The 18,165-nt window shown below is 37.9% G+C and overlaps 2 protein-coding genes across 4 annotated transcripts; one reads left to right on the forward strand and one right to left on the reverse strand.

Annotated features, from left to right (window-relative positions):
* On the forward strand, positions 261–4,476 carry LOC104780573. Of its 2 annotated transcripts, XM_010505073.1 has the most exons (8): positions 261–908; positions 993–1,079; positions 1,180–1,269; positions 1,362–1,442; positions 1,540–1,731; positions 1,821–3,983; positions 4,068–4,214; positions 4,286–4,476. In XM_010505073.1, the coding sequence occupies exons 1-8, from the start codon at positions 861–863 to the stop codon at positions 4,343–4,345; spliced, it is 2,868 nt and encodes a 955-aa protein (XP_010503375.1). In that variant the 5' UTR covers positions 261–860; the 3' UTR covers positions 4,346–4,476. The 2 variants fall into 2 exon arrangements, with proteins under 2 accessions (XP_010503375.1, XP_010503374.1); XM_010505072.1 differs by having other exon boundaries at positions 261–557; positions 655–908; positions 993–3,983.
* LOC104780572 (pectinesterase 3-like) lies at positions 3,832–5,407 on the reverse strand. 2 transcript variants are annotated; one of them, XM_010505070.1, is made up of 2 exons: positions 4,573–5,407; positions 3,832–3,917 (listed from the first exon to the last, which is right to left on the reverse strand). In XM_010505070.1, exon 1 carries the CDS (start codon positions 5,315–5,317, stop codon positions 4,589–4,591), a length of 729 nt encoding a protein of 242 aa, XP_010503372.1. In that variant the 5' UTR covers positions 5,318–5,407; the 3' UTR covers positions 3,832–3,917; positions 4,573–4,588. The 2 variants fall into 2 exon arrangements, with proteins under 2 accessions (XP_010503372.1, XP_010503371.1); XM_010505069.2 differs by lacking the exon at positions 3,832–3,917 and adding an exon at positions 4,190–4,208.

Consider the following 18,165-nt stretch of genomic DNA (forward strand, 5'->3'; position numbering starts at 1 on the left):
GAAAAGTTGAAATGGTTTGGACTTTGGAGAAGATTTAATATAGAGTTATGTTCTATTTACATTGAAATATAATGTTTTATATCATTCTACTATTCTAGTATATCTAACAAAAACAGGAACATAGTTTTGAATAAACTGAAAATAAAACATTGCACCTGAAAAAAAAAAAGAAATGGAAACAACTGTAAATAACAGATAAACGCATCTGAGACCAACAATAAAAAAAAAAGGACCTTTTTCTCTTACCTGTTCCTGTTGTTGTCGTCGTCGTCGCTGGGTCATAATCTCGTTCTTGTGTTTTCGCTTTTCCTCTCGCACCCCCCATTACAAATCTGTCTGATTCTCCTCGTTATTAAGCCAGAAACCTAGACGAGGAAAGCCAGAAAAGGGTAGGATTAGGGGTAATTATTAGTTCGTCACCACCCATTGGATTGCTAGGAGCTCCTCCTCTGGCTCTCAACAACATCTGTTTGTTGCGTAATTTCAGTTAGATTTGTTCCAGAAACAATAAAGTTTTTCTTTTGGAATTGTGGCGTGTGAACCAAGGAAGGAACTAGGTATGCGTCAATGATCATTCGTGTCATCGTATTATTAATACAGATTACTGATCCCTGTCTTTGTTATGGTATCCCTGCTTCCTACTTAATAATTAAGGAATATGACGAACACAAAATGTGATTCCATAGGAGAAATCAGCACTTGTTAAGTCGTGATGAGATATTCGATTGCAAGGCTTTAGGATAAGGAACTTTGGGAATCCAAGGAAAAAGGGGTTTTAAATTATATGGGGCGAGCATTGGAATCATCTGGTGCACTTTTTCCAGTTTGCTGTTGTAATCACAACTATCTTAATACTTGGAATGGCTTGTTTCCAGAGAAATATTCCCACAGAGAGGGAGAATGAGCAGGTTTGCTTAAGTTTTTTTTGGGTCAAGGTTATCTTAAATCTCTCTATAGTTTGATTCAGTGTTTGCCATAAAACTTGGTTGCAGGCGATAGCAATTCTGAAGAAAGGGGCCTATCTATTGAAATACGGACGCCGTGGAAAGCCTAAATTCTACCCTTTTCGGCTTTCAAGCGTACCATTCATAAACATTCAGTTTCTTTACAAATGCACAAACATAGTATGTGGCTGAAGATTGTGTGTTTGATAGTGAGCTTTTCTCAACTGCTTTGCAGGATGAAATATATTTGTTATGGTATTATGGCAAAAAGGAGAAACGTCTTAACCTGAGTTCCGTGACAAGGATCATACCTGGACAGCGAACTGTAAGTTAAATTGTATGAATATCATTTATCTGGTAACAGTTTTGCTGCATCTTTTTCTCAACAAACGAATGTTCTTGTAAGAACTTTTCCAGGCAGTTTTCCGACGATATCCTCAACCCACCAAGGAATATCAATCCTTCTCTCTTATATATGGCGACCGGTCTCTGGATTTGGTTTGTATTTTGCCCCCCTGTGGTCTTTTTAAGGTGTTCTCACTACTGAATCTATAATCTCCATTGAGGTGTTTTCACTACTAATCCTCATGGATAGGTATGTAAGGACAAGGATGAAGCTGAGTTCTGGCTCACTACCCTTCGAGCTCTTCTCTCACGAAACAACTCTTCTGCATTGGTACTTCACTCAAGAAGCCGCAGTCTTGCTCCTGACAATGGAGAACAAAGTAGTACGAGCAAGAACGCTACATCCAACATTAGATCCGTCAGCAGTGACACAAGCTACGAGGTTTTTGTTGGTTATTTTCTTTCTTCATGAGAGCACCATCAGGTTATTTACTACTTAATATCTTCTTGTTTCATCTGGCACTTTCGCAGGAACATGCAAAAAAGGCCTCAGGATCTCACAGCAACACTCCACAGAGACTGGGGAAAGTTTTCTCAGAGGTTTTGTCACAAACTGCAGTACTAAAGGCACTCTCTTTGGACGAACTGATCCATAAACCTCATACTTCGCCTCCAGAGGCTATAGAGAATCGATCTACTAATCACTCCCCTGCCGTTGATACATGTAAATATAGCATTTCCAGCGCAGTGAGCTCATCTAGTCAAGGATCTTCTTTTGAAGACTTGAAGTCTCTCTGTGATGTCTTCGTTTGGGGAGAAAGTATTGGAGATGGGCTATTAGGAGGTGGTATGCACAAAAGTAGCAGCAGCTCTTCTCTAACGACTGAGTCTTTTTTGCCCAAAGTCCTGAAATCACATGTGGCACTTGATGCCCAGAGTATTTCTTGCGGCACCAATTATGCAGTGTTAGTCACAAAGCAGGGACAGATGTACAGCTGGGGAGACGAATCTGGTGGAAGGTTAGGACATGGAGTTTGTTCCTACGTTCCACATCCAAAACTTATCGATGAATTTGACGGAGCACCTGTGGAGTCAGCTGACTGTGGAGAATTTCATACTTGTGCTGTAACAGCCTCAGGGGATTTGTATGCTTGGGGCGATGGAGCACATAATGCTGGTCTCCTTGGACTTGGTAGTGAAGCTAGCCATTGGAAACCAGTACGAATCCTTGGTCAGATGGAGGGTATAAATGTTAAAACTATATCTTGCGGACCTTGGCATACAGCTTTTGTGACATCAGAAGGTAAGCTGTTTACATTTGGTGATGGTACTTTTGGTGCGCTTGGGCATGGTGATCGTATAAGCACAAACATACCTAGAGAAGTCGATGCGCTAAGTGGCTGCAGAACGATAAAGACAGCTTGTGGTGTTTGGCATTCAGCTGCTGTTGTCAGTGTTTTCGGTGAGGCCACATCATCAGGAAAGCTCTTTACTTGGGGTGATGGAGACGATGGGAGACTCGGACATGGTGATATAGAGTCTAGACTAATCCCATCTTGTGTAACTGAACTGGATACAACTAGCTTTCAGCAGGTAGCTTGTGGTCAGAGCATTACCATTGCTCTCTCTGTGTCTGGACAAGTTTACGCAATGGGAATTGCTGATCCGAGTCAAGATAATGCTGTGAGAGCTCCTTCTTGCATTGAAGGGGGTCTAGGAAAGAGTTTTGTCCAAGAAGTGGCTTGCGGGTTTCACCATATCGCGGTTTTGAACGCAAAAGCTGAGGTCTACACTTGGGGCAAAGGATCAAACGGACAGCTCGGGCACGGAGACACCGAACATAGAAGCACGCCGACTCTTGTGAAAGCTTTGAAAGGTAAACAAGTGAGGAAAGTGGTGTGCGGTTCTAATTACACAGCAACCATTTGTCTTCACAAACCAATTACGGGTACTGACAGTTCTAGGTGCTCCGGTTGTCGCCATCCTTTTAACTACATGAGGAAGCTCCACAACTGTTATAACTGTGGGAGTGTCTTCTGTAATTCATGCACTAGTAAGAAATCCTTAGCAGCAGCCATGGCTCCCAAAACTAACAGGCCTTACCGTGTTTGTGATGACTGCTATATCAAACTCGAAGGAGTTAGAGAATCTTTAATAACCCCGGCGAATAGTGCCAGATTTTCAAATGCAAGTCTACAATCAAGCTGTAACGAGATGGACGACATTGGCATAACACCGCAGCGTCAGCTTCTTAGGGTGGATTCATTTGATTTCTTCAGACAAACTAAGATCCCGGACCTGAAAACCATTGGTGAAACTTCAGGAGCAAGCTGCTCATCGTCGAGTCACTCAAATTTGGATACTAAAGGTAGTTTTAACATGAAAGGCATACGGCAACTCTCCAGGCTTACCTCTTTTGATTCAGTTAGCCAAGAAGGCAAACAACGCACCAAGCATTGCGCTTCAAAATCAGACACATCCTCTCTTATAAGACACTCAGTGACTTCTGGTATCCCGTTTTCACGTAGAGGTTCTGTTGAGTTGTTTCCTTTGTCAATAAAATCCAGCCCGGTTGAATCCGTTGCTACAACTTCCGACATCACCGCCGACATTACAGATCATGATTTACTACAAGAAGGGCCAAAGAAATCCAATCAGTGCCTGAGCCATGAAATATCAGTACTCAAAGCACAGGTTAGTCCAACCATTTAAACTGGTATTGAATCAAATGTAGGTTGTGGATGGAAAGACAAGTAAAAAACTATAACAACTACTCAGGTGGAAGAGCTTACCCTAAAATCAAAAGAACTAGAAGATGAACTGGGAATGACTTCAAAGAAACTCGAAGTTGCGGTGTTAATGGCGCAGGATGATGCAGAGAAGATCAAATCTTCAGAAGAGATAGTTAGGTCCCTAACTCTGCAGGTACATTTCATCATTTCCTAGTCCTACTTTGATAATATATGATTCTCAACCCTATACTTTTCTCATTCCAGTTGATGAACGCAACCAAGAACGAAGTAGACAACACAAAGAGACGCCGAAGCTCATTTTGATTTAAAACTATAGAGAACAACCTCTAATCTTGATCAAAGTAAGTGAATAGATTGAGAATGTAAAATACAAGATTTCTCATTTTTTGTCAAATTACATATACCAAAAACAAAAGCAAATGTAGTAATTAGTAATTACTTACAGAGCAGAGCCAAGAAACAGAGAGCTCACAACACAAACACTTACATATGAATTTCGAAATTGACAAACAAGAGAAAAAAGTTCCAACCTTTTTGTGATTTGGTTTAGTGAAGTATCACCAAAAGCTTCTTCATTTGGCTAACAATGGCCAAGCTAATACTCATCATCTGATTAGCCATCTCCATCTCTTTCTTGATCTCATTCCCAACAACTGTTCCCATTTCTTCAATCCCATCGGAACAAGTCTCACCGTCGGTCATAGCGGCGCTGATCCACGTCTTCACATCTCCGACGACTTCTTTCGTCAACCAGGTCCCTCCCTTATTCTTCTCCTTCCCGATCTCAGACACCGACTCGTTGATTTGACTCAGCGCGTCGGTGTAAAGCTTCACGCAATCACCAACCGCCGCGTCCTCAGGCATATCGTTGATTGATCGGAATGATACAGAGAGTCTCGAGACTTCCTTAGACGCGGCTCGAAGAGAAAGCTCCAGGATTGATTCAGGGCTCAGTTTCGAATCAGATTCGTTGAGAGAAGAAGACAAAGAATCGAAACAGGTCTCTGGGTAACGCGTCACGGCGCAGACTGTCTTGAGAGAAGCGGAGGAGATAGGAGGATGGTGTGGTGGAGAGGGAGAAGGAGAGTGAGTGAAAGCTCCGGCGGTTAAAGCGACGACGGCGAGGATTAAGAGGAGAGATACGACTGAGACGGTGGCGATTAGGGTTTTACGGTAAGAAGATGAAGATGGTTTGGGAAGTGGAGAATGGTGATGAACTTGGTTTTCTTGATCTGATACTTTGCCGTAGCCTTTCATGGTGTTGATCGACTCCATTGGATCTGTGATTTTTTTGGGGAGAGATGAGAAATAAAAAGTCAAAGAAGGTTGAAAAAATTGAAGCTTTTGTAGGCATTTTCATAAGCCCCAAAGTCCACAACGTATCTCTAACTTCCACACGTCTTCTATTCTTATGTATAAAAAAACTAAAAAAAAAAAATGTAACTTCAAAAATCCAAGTTTTTAACAAATTTTTTTTTTTTTTTTGTGTGTGCTAACAGTTAAAATTATAATATTTCAAAGTTGTATTATTCGATCTAACGGCTACTATTATTATTTGTTCAAACTTCAAACTATGGGTTTAAATCATAGTTCTAGATCACATAATATAAAGTCATATTTATGCTTCTGTATTGGTTTGATTTTGTCGGTAACCAGAATTTTGAGAGATTGCGGAACAACAAATAGGTAACATGACAAGCAAAGCATAAGACTAACCTAATTACTGTATTACAGTTTTACTCTAACGATATGAACATGATTCTTCTCAAATAAATCATGTCATTTAACCGCTATTGCACCCGTTAGTCAACCAGTCGTAAACTCCCGCAAATTCATCCATTTTAAAATGCTAAACTAATCATTCAAAACATTTAATAACGCTTGAAATTGCAACCACCCGCTTCCACAATCTCCGGCAAATGCAACCGCAAACGCTGTGGTTGAACTAGTCAGGTAATAATAATCATCCAAATGTACTTTATAGACTTTATAAAACTTGATAAATTTTATAAAATTTTTGAATTTAATGAGGAGTATTTATTAAAATAGAAAGCTAAATAGATATTTTTGATATTAGACACCAAAAGAGATATTTTTTGTCCAAATTATTTTCAAATATAATATTGGTAACCAATAACAATTTAGATAGATTTCTGCAAATCCACGTCTTCTATTCTTGTGTATAGAAAAAAAAATTGTGACTTCAAATATCGAAGTTTTGAACTAATGTTTTTGTTTCAAAGCTGTATTTTTCGATCACTTAACGGCTATTATCATTATGTGTTTAAACTATGGTTTTAGATCAGATAATCTAAAATCATAGTTTGAGTTTGTCCGTAACCAGAATTTTGAAAGATTGCGGAACAACAAAACATGACAAGTAAAGCATAATCCGTGAGCATATGACTAACCTAATTATTACAGTTTTAGGCTAACGATATGAACATGACTCTTCTCAAGTAAATCTATGCCTTCAAAAATTGGGAAATGTTAAAGATGTGCATTTTCTAATACAATTTTTTCAAAAATGTTTTCTCTTTAGAATCATATAAATATTATTCTTAAAAATTTGATATTTATTCAAATACATGTGTAATCCAAATTATTCTTTAAAAAAAAAACCATTTTCTAATATTTACCTATATATAATCTAACAAAATTGTCATGCCTACATAACAAGCACAACAATACATACAAAAAACAATGTTGTAGTTGCATTAGCTTAACTAAAACCAAAATCAATTTTCAATATTAGAATTAGTTTAATGTAAAATTATTCTTAAAATTTTGATATTTAGGTTTGTTCATTTTCTGTTCTTTTTAACATTGTTTAGTTTACTTTCTAAAGCTACAAATATGGGAGAAGTCTTCCATGCTAAGATCAATCTGTCTGAATTAACATACACAATTGGAGAAGAGCTCACAGTACAAAAACTATCTCTCACCCATTATGATACAAGACTCGGTGGTGAGTCTTATACCGAGATAGAGATGATGGCTCCACAAGCTGGCAGTCGCTTCTCTCTTGTGAAGGAAAGATGGTCGATGATGTAGATCTGACACGATGGCGGTCGCTTCTCTCGTGTGGGATCGATAAAGGGGGAAGTGCTGGCGGACTGAAGTACACCACAGAGATGTGATTGGTCTCTGATACAGTACACGAACTTAGCCTTGTGGAATCTCACACACAAGACAAAGAACAAGTTTATTCTCTCAAGAACACTTAAAGAGAAAAAGTAAGAAAATTCAGTATTTTATTGATAATCAAAGGTAAAAAATCGTACAACTGTTGCAGGGGGACATTATAAAAGTCCTTCAGCTAGCCCTAAGGCCGAAATAAATGCAACAAATGAAAGCAAATAAAATCAAACACAAAACCATTGTTTTTGGAAAGTAAATAAACTAATAAAAGAAAATGCTAAAGTAGACTTGATCTCTCTTGATGAGCAAGTCTTCTAGCCGTTGTTGGGGTTGGTGGGACCTGCAAGGATCGAAAATATTGAATAAGACTTACCTAGATGCGATCTAAGCCCAATTGATGTTCTCTGAATCACTTCTTGTACTACTCGCTGTGCTACTTCAGGGTTCTTGTCTTGTACTTGATTGTTGGCTTGTTTATTGAAGTAGGGGTCTTCTTGGAGTTCCTCTACAGTATCTTGATCAGTCTCTTGATGCTCGTACATGTCCTCTATGTCTTGGTCTTGATCTTCACTCTCTTGATTGCTATCAGAGGTGTAGCTTGTATCACACGTCTCTTGCAGCTCCAATGTCTTCTCTTGGATTCTTGAGGTTCCTTGACCTGCCAAAAGAGGTTTCATACCTGGGAAACTGGTCTGATCAAGGCTCATTTGGGTGAAGGCTTCAGAAAGCTCTTCCTCGGTNAAAGTAGACTTGATCTCTCTTGATGAGCAAGTCTTCTAGCCGTTGTTGGGGTTGGTGGGACCTGCAAGGATCGAAAATATTGAATAAGACTTACCTAGATGCGATCTAAGCCCAATTGATGTTCTCTGAATCACTTCTTGTACTACTCGCTGTGCTACTTCAGGGTTCTTGTCTTGTACTTGATTGTTGGCTTGTTTATTGAAGTAGGGGTCTTCTTGGAGTTCCTCTACAGTATCTTGATCAGTCTCTTGATGCTCGTACATGTCCTCTATGTCTTGGTCTTGATCTTCACTCTCTTGATTGCTATCAGAGGTGTAGCTTGTATCACACGTCTCTTGCAGCTCCAATGTCTTCTCTTGGATTCTTGAGGTTCCTTGACCTGCCAAAAGAGGTTTCATACCTGGGAAACTGGTCTGATCAAGGCTCATTTGGGTGAAGGCTTCAGAAAGCTCTTCCTCGGTAATGTGATCATGTCCATTATGGTGGCATGATGGTGGTACAGACCAGTTGACGTCCTTCAGCTCTAGGGAGCTTACAATGTCTTGAACGGCTAGGTTAAACCTCGTCCTTAGCTGTTTAGCCTTTGATCGTGTCATAGGGCCTTCTCGTACTTCTGGTACAGGATCTGGTTCAACGGTTTGGTTTGTAGGATCGATGACCGCATCATTCCCTCCCTCTTGAGAAGGTTTTGTCCTCAAAACTGAATCTCCTGGATCATAAGCAGACAAGTCAGCTACATTAAAAGTGTGAAAATTTTTTATCTCATTTGGTAGCTCCAAACGGTAGGCATTGTCATTGATCTTCTCAAGAACTTTAAATGGACCGTCGCCTCTTGGTGATAACTTAGAAGCTCATTGTGTTGGAAATCTCTCAGGCCTCATATGCAACCAAACCCAATCTCCCGGTTTGAATAACATCTCCTTTCTTCCCCGATCAGCCTTGCGTTTGTTGTCGGCATTCTTATTTTCCAAATTTGCTTTGGCCTTGTCATGTAACTTCTTGATGATTTCTCCTCTTCTTAGCCCATCTTGGCAAACCTGTTCTATCTGAGGCAATGGTGCTAAATCTAATGGAGACAAAGGGTTAATTCCATAGACTATCTCGAAAGGAGATAATTTTGTAGCCGAGTGGACAACACGATTATAAGCAAACTCGATAAAAGGTATACAATCAACCCATGTTGCCATATTTTTACCAAGAGTGGCTCTAAGTAAAGTAGAGAGAGTTTGGTTTACCACTTCAGTTTGTCCATCCGTTTGGGGATGACATGTTGTAGAGAATAGAAGCTTGGTACCTAACTTTCTCCAAAGTGTCTTTCAAAAGTGACTCAAGAACTTGGTGTCACGATCAGAGACTATTGTCCTTGGGATTCCATGGAGACGCACCACTTCCTTGAAGAACAAATTTGCGGTTTTCGTCGCATCGTTGGTCTTGTCACATGGGATGAAGTGTGCCATCTTGGAGAACCGGTCCACAACAACAAAGATTTAATCATTGTGTTTAATCTTTGGCAATCCTAAGACAAAGTCCATAGAAATATCTACCCAAGGGGCGTTAGGAATAGGTAATGGTAAGTAAAGACCATGAGGATGTAACCTGGATTTTGCTTTGTGACAAACAATGCATCGAGCACAAAATCTCTCAACATCTTTCTTCAGATGGGGCCAAAAGAAGTGTTCCATTACCACAACCAAGGTTTTGTCGACACCAAAGTGACCCATCAAACCTCCACCATGTGCTTCAGTGAGTATCAATTCCCGCATGGAACCTTGAGGAATACACAACCGCTTGTTTCTAAATAGAAACCCATCCTGCAAGTAGAATGCTTGGTATGCTCCTTTGCCATACTCCTTGTAGCACTCTCCTAATTCTGGATCATCTTTGTATAACTCCTTGATATGCTCAAATCCCATTACTTTAGCTTCCATAGTAGCTATGAGAGCATACCTCCTTGACAATGCATCATTAACCACATTCTCTTTACCCTTCTTATACTTTATCACGTATGGGAATGTCTCAATGAACTCCAACCACTTTGCATGTCTCCTCTTAAGTGAAGTCTGACCCTTGAGATGCTTGAGGGTTTCATGATCGGTGTGAATGATGAATTCCTTGGATAACAAGTAATGTTGCCACGTTTCCAGTGCTTGAACTAAGGCATAAAGCTCCTTGTCGTAGGTCGGATAGTTCAACGTAGCTCCACTCAACTTCTCACTGAAGAAAGCCACGGGTCTTTTTCTCTGATGTAGTACAGCTCCAATTCCCAAGCCTGATGCATCACACTCTACTTCGAACATAACTTCAAAATCTGGGAGGGCTAAGACCGGTGCTTGTGTGAGCCTCTCTTTCAATGTGTTGAAGGACTGTTCTTGAGCTTCTCCCCATGAGAAAGGCACGTTTTTCTTGATCACGGCAGTCATTGGTGCAGCCACTGTACTAAAATCCCTGACGAACCTCCTGTAGAAGCTTGCGAGACCATGAAAGCTGCGAACGTGTCCAATTGAAGTTGGATTAGGCCATTCTCTTATTGCCTTAATCTTCTCCTCATCCACCTGTAGGTCCTGTTTACTCACTACAAAACCTAAGAACACACACTTATCAGTACAAAAGGAGCACTTCTTTAGGTTAGCATAAAGGCCTTCCTTCCGAAGCGTTTTCAAAATTAACCCTAGATGTTTAATGTGATCAGAATGACACTTACTGTAAATAAGTATGTCATCAAAATAAACAACAACAAATTTACCAATAAATGACCTTAGAACCTGGTTCATTAGTCGCATGAAGGTGCTTGGGGCGTTGGTTAACCCAAATGGCATGACAAGCCACTCATAGAGACCTTGCTTGGTTTTAAACGCGGTTTTCCACTCGTCTTCTTCCCTCATTCGGACCTGGTGATAGCCGCTCCTCAAGTCAATTTTGGAGAAGACGATTGCAGCACTTAACTCGTCCAACATGTCGTTTAGTCTTGGAATGGGATGTCGATACTTGATGGTGATATTGTTGATTGCTCGACAGTCTACACACATCCTCCATGTACCATCCTTCTTTGGAACTAAGAGAACTGGTACCGCACAGGGGCTGAGGCTCTCTCTGATGTACCCTTTATCCATGAGATCACGCACTTGCTTCTCTAACTCCTTAGACTCCTCTGGATTCATTCGGTAAGTTGGTTTGTTAGGTAGAGCAGAACCTGGTACAAGATCGATCTGATGTTCAATGCCACGAATAGGGGTAATCCTGGTGGTATCTCCTCCGGAAACACGTCTTTGTATTGATCTAGTACAGCTCGTACTTCAGCGGGTAGTTCAAGCTCACTTGTACCTGTACTTAAACATTCTTTGAACAATATTAGTAGCACGGTGCCCTTGGCACTCATGGTTTTACAAATCTCATTGGATCTCAAATAAAGGTTAGAAGTCCTTACCTCGACCTCTTTGTTCATGTGTTTTTGCAACTCATGAACTTCAGAAGGACTTAGAGGGGCAAGGTTGAACTTACGGTCATTGTGCGTGAAAGTGTAGTGGTTTGTTCGACCGTCGTGAGTTGTAGCTCGATCAAACTGCCATGGTCATCCAAGAAGAAGATGTCCGGCTCTCATTGGAACTACATCACAAATGACTTGATCCTGATATTTCCCGATGCTGAATGATACAATAACTTGTTCAGCAATTTTCAGCTCGTTGTCATCGTTAAGCCACCTAAGTTTGTATGGCCTCATGTGCTTTGTTTTCTGAAGACCTAGCCTGTTCACCATATACTTGCTAGCAACATTAGTACAAGAACCTCCATCAATAATTAAATTACATACCTTGTTCTTGATTGTGCATCGAGTGTGAAATATATTTTCCCTTTGAACTTTCTCCTCGGGGTCGACAAGTACACTCAACATACGCCGGATCACAAGGAGTTCTCCTACGTTAGGATACTCCACGTCATTCTCCGGATCAGTCTGGTACTCATCTTGCTCGTCTTGAGAACAATAGTCTCCACTCGGTGTGACAATCATCACCCTTTGGTTCGGACATTCTCTCGCCATGTGTCCCCTGCCTTGACATTTAAAACAAGTAATGTCACGGGTACGAGATTGACTAGTGTTAGGGAACTTACCTGGTTCGGGTTTAGAGGTTTTAGGTGCCTCACTAGACTTGTTCTTGAACCTTGAGTCATTGTCTACGGTTTTGCCTTTATCCATGCTCCGGTTGTTGCTTGCATTCCAAGGCGTGTTGTTTCTAGTATGGTTCCTTAAAGACATCTTACGCTGGATTTGCTGTTCTACTTGTACAGCCTTGTGAAGTAGTTCATGTAGGCTGTTGTAGTTCGATGTCTCCAACTTTCGGGCTATATCCTCTTGCAAGCCGTCAATGAATTGAGCCATTAGGGACTCACTCGATTCTTCCAGCTCCAATGAGTTTATGAGTTTCTCAAACTCCTCAAAATACTCATCCACAGTCCTTGTTCCCTGAGATAATTTTCTAAAACGTTTTTGTAAGTCTCTTTGATAATGATCAGGGACATACCTCATCCTCAAGAGGTACTTCATATCTCCCCAACTGCTGATGGTAGCAAACCGCTGCCTCCTTCTATCGGCTACCTTCCTATCCCACCATGACATGGCATTGTCGGTGAGATGCGCCGATGCAAGGACTACCTTTCGAGCTTCTCCATAGCCATAACATTGGAATATGTATTCCATATGTTTCTCCCAGTCCATGTAAACCTCCGGATTAGACTTTCCTGCAAAAGTAGGAGGTATTAGTTTAACATCTAGATTTTTTCTCGTGGTTCTACCTCTCTAGTACGGTTCCGCATCAAAGGATCTTCTCTCCGCTGATGTTGACGCCTTAATGGATCTGGTGGTGGATCATCATCATCCATGTCACTGGATTCGTCTTCCTCGTCGCGGACATTCCTTTGTTCTGGATCTGGTCCAATGTCCACCCTCGCCTGAGGTTGCTCCAAACGGCCTATCCTATCGCCGAGTCCTCTCAACTGCTCTGTGAGGGTTCTCATCATTTGCATCATGGCGTCTTGGGGTATATCTGTGTTTTCTCCCATAGTGAATGTCTAGAACGGATTTGCGCTTAGACAAAAAACAACAAAGGATCAACGTACCACATAAGTCGAAAAAAGAAATTTCAAAGAAAATAAAGAAAACTTTTTTTTTTGAAATTTTACGAATGAAAAGCAGTATTAGACAATAAAAGCAATGAAACAAAAGCTGAAAAGGAATTTTTTTTTTAAATGCGAAATTAACTAGTACAACAACTAATCCAGAGACCGAAACAGTGAAACAGACGACTAAGGGAAACAAACGATGATTTTTTTTTTTTGATTTGTAAATAAAACTAGACAACCTAGAGACAAGGCTGCAACAAACTAAGGTTTTTAATATATATATATATATATATATATATTTTTAATAAAATAAAACAAAAGCTACAAATCAAATGAGAGTAAATGGAAAAGATAAACCTGGCAAGGGAACAGCGTGAACTGTGCTCTGATACCAGATGATACAAGACTCGGTGGTGAGTCTTATACCGGGATAGAGATGATGGCTCCACAAGCTGGCGGTCTCTTCTCTCTTATGAAGGAAAGATGGTCGATGATGTAGATCTGACACGATGGCGGTCGCTTCTCTCGTGTGGGATCGATAAAGGGGGAAGTGCTGGCGGACTGAAGTACACCACAGAGATGTGATTGATCTCTGATACAGTACATGAACTCATCCTTGTGGAATCTCACACACAAGACAAAGAACAAACTTATTCTCTCAAGAACGCTTAAAGAGAAAAAGTAAGAAAATTCAGTATTTTATTGATAATCAAAGGTAAAAAATCGTACAACTGCTGCAGGGGGACATTATAAGAGTCCTTCAGCTAGTCTTAAGGCCGAAATAAATGCAAAATAATGCAACAAAAGAAAGCAAATAAAATCAAACACAAAACCATTGTTTTTGGAAAGTAAATAAACTAATAAAAGAAAATGCTAAAGTAGACTTGATCTCTCTTGATGAGCAAGTCTTCTAGCCGTTGTTGGGGTTGGTGGGACCTGCAAGGATCGAAAATATTGAATAAGACTTACCTGGATGCGATCTAGGCCCAATTGATGTTCTCTGAATCACTTCTTGTACTACTCGCTGTGCTACTTCAGGGTTCTTGTCTTGTACTTGATTGTTGGCTTGTTTATTGAAGTAAGGGTCTTCTTGGAGTTCCTCTAGAGTATCTTGATCAGTCTCCTGATGCTCGTACATGTCCTCTATGTCTTGGTCTTGATCTTCACTCTCTTGATTGCTTTCGGAGGTGTAGCTTGTATCACACGTCTCTTGCAGCTCCAATGTCTTCTCTTGGATTCTTGAGGTTCCTTGACCTGCCAAAAGAGGTTTCATACCTGGGGAACTGGTCTGATCAAGGCTCATTTGGGTGAAGGCTTCAGCAAGCTCTTCCTCGGTAATGTGATCATGTCCATTATGGTGGCATGATGGTAGTACAGACTAGTTGACGTCCTTCAGCTCTAGGGAGCTTATAATGTCTTGAACGGCTAGGTTAAACCTCGTCCTTAGCTGGTTAGCCTTTGAACGTGTCATAGGGCCTTCTCGTACTTCTGGTACAGGATGTGGTACATGATCTAGTTCAACGGTTTGGTTTGTAGGATCGATGTCCGCATCACATTATTCATCACTCGCTTTTGTGGAGACGGTTAAAAAGATACTTGGCCCCAATCAATTCTTACGAGTAGGGAATTCATTTATGGGTCCTCTGAAACGTGGAATTAGGCAAAGTAGCTTTAACCAGATATCTTGAATGTCATGAATGATGTTCTCCGCATCAGGTCGTGCTTACATTCATATAGGCTTAGGGCAAATTAAAAAAATGGCATTTGTTATTACAAAAATTAAAATGATATACATATGCTAGATGGTTACCCATGCAATACGTAGATGATATGTATTTTTAATTGTTTATGTATTTATATTATTTTGTGAGTATGATAAAATCATCTATATATATATATATAAATTATTTGATTGCTTAATACATTGAGTATAATTTACATTAAATTCTATATAAATATAAATTGTAGGTATGATTATTTATATATGGCAGCAAATTAGTCATTTTTGTGTCTTTGAAATGTTGAATAGATATTAACAAAAAATAAGCAAAACATATGTAAAATATGAATAAAACATAAGCAAAACTAGAATATGATGTTTATTTTGTAATTTTTATTGAAAACAACAAATATGTGATTTTTTTTGTTTTAATAGTTTTTTTTTGGATGGAACATTATGCCATGAAATCATATGCTGAATTTTACTTCAAGTCTGCCCTAAAGATAGTTACCCGTTGCCACACATCGAAAGACTTGTAAAGGCCACAGCGGGAAACACATTACTCTCTTTCATAGACGTTTTCTCGGAGTATAATCAAATTTTGATGCATACCGACGACCGTGAAAAAACTGCATTTATCATCGATCAGGGCACGTATTGCTATAAGGTCATGCCCTTTGGTCTAAAAAAGCCGGAGCAACCTATAAACTCCTCGTCAACAAGATGTTCGCCGACCAGCTGGAGAGAACCATGGACGTATATATTGACGACATGCTAGTTAAGTCCACAAACGCGAATGACCATGTCGAGCATTTGCAAAAATGTTTCCAAACCTTGAACCAATACAACATGAAACTGAACCCAGTAAAATGTTCATTCGCCGTAACGTCCGGCAAATTTCTGGGATACATTGTTACCAAAAGAGGCATAGAGGCGAACCCAAAGCAGATTAAGGCTATGAAAATAATATCTATTTGATAAGATCTATTATATTAAATCTAGAATTTTACTTGTGGCATAGAGGCGAACGCAAGTTAAGTTGTGTGACAACAAAAATTAAATTTTGTTTGTTAAATTTATCTGATTTGTTTAGTGTTTAAAATTATATATTGTATTTTGATTGTTAATTCTATGACTTAACCCATAGTATACCACATATTAATTTTAGGACTAAATATGTAACATATGTTTGTCAAAATCATCTTGACCGATAAATTCTACCAAACAACAATATTTCAAACTTTAATTTAATCCAGAAAATTATATTTCTTGAAATTTCAACCCATGCTCTAGCAAGAAATCATATTTCTTGGAATTCTTTCATATTATAGTGACATATTATTGACATGTGCTATAACAAATCAAATTAGAGTATTTATAATTTTTAACTTTTTAATCTATCATATATTTATGATATTCTTAAAGATATCAAATCAAACTAATATAAAATATTTCAAAATAAATTATTTAAAAAGTTAATTATAGTATATAAAATTATAAAATTCAATAAAATAAATATATGACATATTACTAAATCAAATTTTTAGTTGAATAGACATTTTTCTTGCAATATTCATAATTGGTGGCAGATTCCCAGATTCCAATCTCCATAAAGCATTAGATTTAGATGTGCTTGGTAGCTATGCATGGGGTAGAGACGCATGCAATTTGCTGTTGGAATCAGTTAATAATATATCGAAAGAAAAATTGGACAAAAGAATATTTACACTGCATGGGTGTTATTAGATTAAGGTTTTTAATGGATTTGAATTAATATGTGACATTAGTGGATTTTAAACATAGCATAAGACTAACCTAATGTTATGGTTTAGGCTAACGAGATTAAAATGACTCTTCTCAAATAAATCATGTCTTCAAAAATTGGGAAAAGTAAAAAATGTGCATTTTCTAATACAATTTTTTGTTTCAAAATGTCTTTCTCTTTAAAATCATATTAAAATTATTCTAAAAATTTCATATTTATCCAAATACATGTGTAATCTTCTAAATTCATACACAAAGTACTTGTATACGTGTGTATACTCTTATAAATACCTTACAAATACTTTTTTGTCAACCTTACAAATACTTTATAAATATCTTAATAATTTTGTCATGTAAAACTTTATAAAACCTTATACTTGAATTGAGTCTCTAATAATAATTATCATCCAGATGTACCTTATAGACTTTATAAAACTTGATAAAATTTTATAAATTTTTTGAATTTAATGAGGAGTATTTATTAAAATAGAAAGCTAGATAGACATTTTTGATATTAGACACACCAAAAGAGATATTTCAAAAATTTGTTAAAATTTTTTGTCTAAATATTTTCAAATATTATATCTTTCACAAGTTAGAAAGATTTCTGCAAATCCATGTATGATTTCATGCGTTAGAGAATATCTCTTGATATAGTTTCATTGTGAAATCAAAAAACCAATCGGATATTGATGTTTGCACTAGGATCAATCATCAATCATGTTGTATATATATTTTTTTGTCAACTTCTTCACTTTCATCTATTTTTTTTTCAAAATGTCACCACCACATTATAAATTACCATTTTTCAGTTGACAAAAAAATATATACCATTTCTCTAATATTTACCTATATATATAATCTAACAAAACACTGTCATGTGTACATAACAAGGGCAACAATACATACAAAAAAAAACGTTGTAGTTGCATTAGCTTAACTAAAATCAAAATCAATTTTCAATATTAAAATTAGATTAATGTAAAATTATATCACGACCACGACAACATTGTCCAAATAAATTTCAATGTAATGTTGTAAACAAAACTGTGATAAAAATAAAAAATCTATTTAAATGATGAATTATAAAATTTAATTTCAACAATGTTAACTAGAAAAAAAGATGGTTGCTACTTTGGTTTAGTGATTTAAAACCATGACACCATTAATATCAAGGGTTGAGTACTTGTTAACTAGAAAAAAAGATGGTTGCTACATATTACATATAATTCAAATGTAGATATGTGCAACAAATCAAAGATTATTAATTTTTTTTTTGTTTGAAATTTTTGAATCTTGCACTACTAAACTATCGTTATATCGCATGTTACTATAGTTTTGATTTGTCACTTAGAGTTTTACCAATTTGAAGATTTATGAAACTGAAATTTCATTATTTGACAACTTAGGAAATTATGGCTCAACATTTATGTCTTATGAATTTGTTTTGGATTCACTGTTATCAAAATTTGTAGGTCCTTTTGAACTAGCAAACTTCATGTTATTTTTTTCAACCAAAAATTCTATTGTTATTTTTTTAAAAATCTATCTCAAACCTCATAATCTTTGTTTTATATTAAAAAAAAGAGTAGTATTAGATCGTAAACAGAAATCGTTTACGGGTTTAAAAATCATTACAAAA

Source organism: Camelina sativa, chromosome 4, assembly GCF_000633955.1.
Source record: "Camelina sativa cultivar DH55 chromosome 4, Cs, whole genome shotgun sequence".
NCBI classification, from domain to species: Eukaryota; Viridiplantae; Streptophyta; class Magnoliopsida; order Brassicales; family Brassicaceae; genus Camelina; species Camelina sativa.

Excerpts from the sequence above, each read along its gene's own strand:
- LOC104780573 (XM_010505073.1), top strand. The coding sequence starts at position 861 with ATGGCTTGTTTCCAGAGAAATATTCCCACAGAGAGGGAGAATGAGCAG. Across the intron at positions 1,080-1,179 it reads ACCCTTTTCGGCTTTCAAGC|GATGAAATATATTTGTTATG; the intron begins GTACCATTCATA and ends ACTGCTTTGCAG. Across the intron at positions 1,443-1,539 it reads GCGACCGGTCTCTGGATTTG|GTATGTAAGGACAAGGATGA; the intron begins GTTTGTATTTTG and ends CCTCATGGATAG.
- LOC104780572 (XM_010505070.1), bottom strand. The coding sequence starts at position 5,317 with ATGGAGTCGATCAACACCATGAAAGGCTACGGCAAAGTATCAGATCAA.